General features: G+C 49.2%; 1 protein-coding gene and 1 non-coding gene across 4 annotated transcripts in view; both read left to right on the top strand.

Moving 5' to 3' along the window:
- Positions 1 to 358: 358 nt before the first annotated feature.
- Positions 359 to 3,411, top strand: part of Rdm1 (RAD52 motif containing 1) — an 11,636-nt gene continuing 8,583 nt past the window's right edge. For 2 of the 3 annotated variants that reach the window (XM_026778519.1, XM_005372213.3), the window contains exons 1-3: positions 402 to 416; positions 1,336 to 1,459; positions 1,688 to 1,867. In XM_026778519.1, the coding sequence (XP_026634320.1) occupies positions 1,364 to 1,459; positions 1,688 to 1,867 (276 nt within the window). In that variant the 5' untranslated portion in view covers positions 402 to 416; positions 1,336 to 1,363. Of the gene's footprint in view, positions 417 to 1,335; positions 1,460 to 1,687; positions 1,868 to 3,411 lie in introns of all 3 variants that reach the window. The other variant, XM_026778520.1, reaches the window with a different exon arrangement.
- Positions 450 to 640, top strand: LOC113455879. The gene has a single exon (XR_003376816.1). It is a non-coding gene; the product is annotated as a U2 spliceosomal RNA (small nuclear RNA).

Genomic DNA, 3,411 nt, shown 5'->3' with positions numbered 1-3,411 from the left:
CCCTACCCAAACCCATGGTTGATCTTGCCACTTCACAACAAAACACTCTGAACCATATATAAAGTGAGGGGGGCAGGAAATGGAAAGGGAAGGGAGAAAGAGTGAGAGTACTTCTTGTGGTGGCTACTGCCAATTCTGTGTCTGAAAGATTGCAAAGAACCTGGTAGAAAAGCTGAGGGAGAACAGCGTTCACGGGGGCCCTCTGCAGTGCAGACAGAACGCGTACTGGGCGGGGCATGCAAATGACGCCGTGGCCGCGGCTCCCAGGAAAGGACAACGAAAACTCCTCGGCCCACGCGATCTCACAGGGTTTCCCTAGAAACGAGGCGGCGTCAGGATAGAGCAGGAGAGTCGGTGTCGGGCGTGTGTCCGCGGGTGCGTGAGCGTGGACGACCGCGATGTAAATGTGTGTGCAGGTGAGTGTAGCGGGCGCGTGTGTCTGAGGAGGTATCGCTTCTCGGCCTTTTGGCTAAGATCAAGTGTAGTATCTGTTCTTATCAGTTTAATATCTGATACGTCCTCTATCCGAGGACAATATATTAAATGGATTTTTGGAAGTAGGAGTTGGAATAGGAGCTTGCTCCGTCCACTCCACGCATCGACCTGGTATTGAAGTATCTTCAGGAACGGTGCACCCCGTCGGGGGACATCAAACTATTCAAAGTGAGAATAGCTGGTCTGGGGTTTGTAATAATGACAACTAATATGCTTGCTTGTCTTGGCGGCTCAACTAGGTTGTTGCACAAGGATTTTCCTGTCTCATGATCCTGTTTGTTGCAAGCAGTCTGCATAAAATCATAGTTAATTAAACAACATGGCTTGGTTAGGAATCTGGTCTTTACAAAGGTAACTGACTTTAAACTCTTTGCTTATACTGGTTATGGTTAAACGGGATTTTGTCTTTAAGCTTGGTGCCTAGGTACATAATGGTAATTGTATTAGGCAACATTGAAGATATGAGAACAAGTTTTAACGTTGTTCATTTAAAAATGCGCACAACTTTAATCCCAGCACTCGGGAGGCAGAGGCAGGAGGATCTTTGTGAGTTCAAGCCCAGCCTGGTCTACAAGAGCTAGGTTCCTGAACAGGCTCCCAAACTACAGAGAAACCCTGTCTCGAAAAACAAAAAACAGAACAACAAAAAGATGTCACGTAGACCCAGTAGGGTGTGTCCAAATATGTGTAGGCTGTTATGGTATATAGCAAGACAATGGCACTGAAATACCTGCTCTGTGTTAAATGTTAGGAAAGCGGAAGCCGTGGAGGCTGGGCTCCGCCCCGTCCTCATCTACTGCCTCCCCTTCTGTGCTACTCCTAATTGGAAGTTCGCGGTAGTTCCTTGCGCAGGCGCAGTGGCTTTACCATGGCGGAGTTGATTTCTTTCGCGGTTCCCACCCAGAGTGACAAAGTTTTGTTGGTGTGGGAGCTGAGCGTCGGTCCCCCAGCCGAGGCCTTAATTGTGAGTGGCCGCGCGGAGGGGAGGAGGGAACCGGACGGGGGCCCGCGCGGAGGGGGACCCGGTTGTTGGTGAGCCAAGCGTGCGCCCTTAGCCACCCGCGCTTGTCTCCTCGGAGGAAGCCCCTGTTCCTGCGGGGACAAGTGCTCCGCGTGGAGAGGGCTGGGACTCGTGGGAGCTGGGTTTTCTCCGTGGCTGGAGATGAGAACTCACGTCGTGAGCCTCCCACAGCATTCTCTGTCCGCAGTGTTCTCCCAGTTTGGCCTTCTATATTCAGTCCGAGTCTTCCCGAACGCTGCCGTGGCTCGCCCTGGTTTCTATGCCATCATCAAGTTTTACTCATCGAGGGACGCGCAGAAAGCCCAAAAGGCATGTGATGGGAAGCCTCTTTTTCAGACTTCGCCCGTGAAGGTGGGTGCAAATGCGGATCAGGAATGAAGTTCCCAGAACCACAGTGAGCTAGCGTTTGTGCGGCTCTCTGGTTTTACAGGGCGCTTCCAGGTGCGTTTTCGCCGAGCCTCCAGGCATTCCTAGATGAAGAAACTCAAACTCGGGATGGCTGGTAATACAAGGTTCATCATGATAGTAACTGATCAAACCCAAGTGTAACGATGAAAATCCCTCGTCATTATGTTGCCCTAAAATTTAAGAGATATTCATAAGCGTTTTCTATTTTATTTGGATTTAAAATGTGAGTTTGATAAACAGATAGCTGTAACATGACCGATGCTTGATTGTCTTCATTCTCAAACAGCCTGTCCAGAACCCCCTCAGGTTCTAGAAGCATCCTTATTAACCTCCACTCCATATTAACAGCAAACCACGTAGCTTGCCCAGAGCCGCAGGACAACATCTCATTTCCACTACCTGTGCTTTTCAGTTTCTGACTGGCTCCTTGATCTGCCTACTTGCTGCTGACCCATGGTCTGGTCTACTCTCGTCCCTATTGCTTTCCTCCTCCACTGACCCTTGATTGAATTGGAGAATTCTAGTCAGTAATGATTCCAAGTGTATTATCTCTACTCTGTACACTGTTCAAGACCCTCTTCTCTCCTAGATCATCCACTTCCGAGCACTGAAGTGATTGCCTGTCAGTCGTCCTTTAATTATTGGACTTTGTTTTTAATGTCTCAGGTAGATATTGTATGTGGTACTGGGAAGATTACAAAGCACGAGTTTCCAGTGCCCTTGGGACAATGACACCATTTCATAAGCCTTAGGTTTTGATAGAGTGGTAAAGGAAATAACAGTTAAGATACCGGGGCTGGAGAGATGGCTCAGTCACTAAGAGCACTGCCTGCTCTTCCGGAGGTCCCAAGTTTGATTCTCAGCACCCACATGATGGCTCGTAATCGCTTCTAGTAACTACAGTTCCTAGGGATTCCATATTCCCTTTCAGCCTGGGCACCAGGCATGCGTGTGATTCACATGTGATCACAGTACCCAACCCTGTATCTAGGTGCCCAACTTGTAACAGGGGTTGTTGACTTGGAGCTGGGTGGCTGAAGGTTCATCTCATCTCCGTGTTCTTGGGTCATAATCTCAAGCAGCAACGACTAGATGGGGAACCCAGAACAATATCCTTGCTAACTCACAACCTGACTCTTTCTGCAGGGCTTCTTAGTTATTTTTTTCTGCTCTACACCCAGTTCACCAGTGCTCAGGCTTGAACCACGGACTTCCTGTATACCAAGCAAACACCCCACCAACTGGGCTCTATCCCCAGCTTCCAGGGCAACCTGCCACTTAACCAGGGATCCTAAAAATGACAGAGGACAGCACTGAGGCTTAGATGGGCAGATAGCACGTGTTTGGGGCTCACTTTGTTTTTTGTTTTTTTTAATATGTATTTATATATTTAGGCCGGGCGGTGGTGGCGCACGCCTTTAATCCCAGCACTCGGGAGGCAGAGGCAGGTGGATCTCTGTGAGTTCGAGGCCAGCCTGGTCTACAAG

This window comes from Microtus ochrogaster, unplaced genomic scaffold, assembly GCF_000317375.1.
Source record: "Microtus ochrogaster isolate Prairie Vole_2 unplaced genomic scaffold, MicOch1.0 UNK320, whole genome shotgun sequence".
Classification (NCBI taxonomy): Eukaryota; Metazoa; Chordata; class Mammalia; order Rodentia; family Cricetidae; genus Microtus; species Microtus ochrogaster.
Note: the sequence above shows the minus strand (reverse complement) of the source record. Positions and strands in the feature narration are given on the sequence as shown.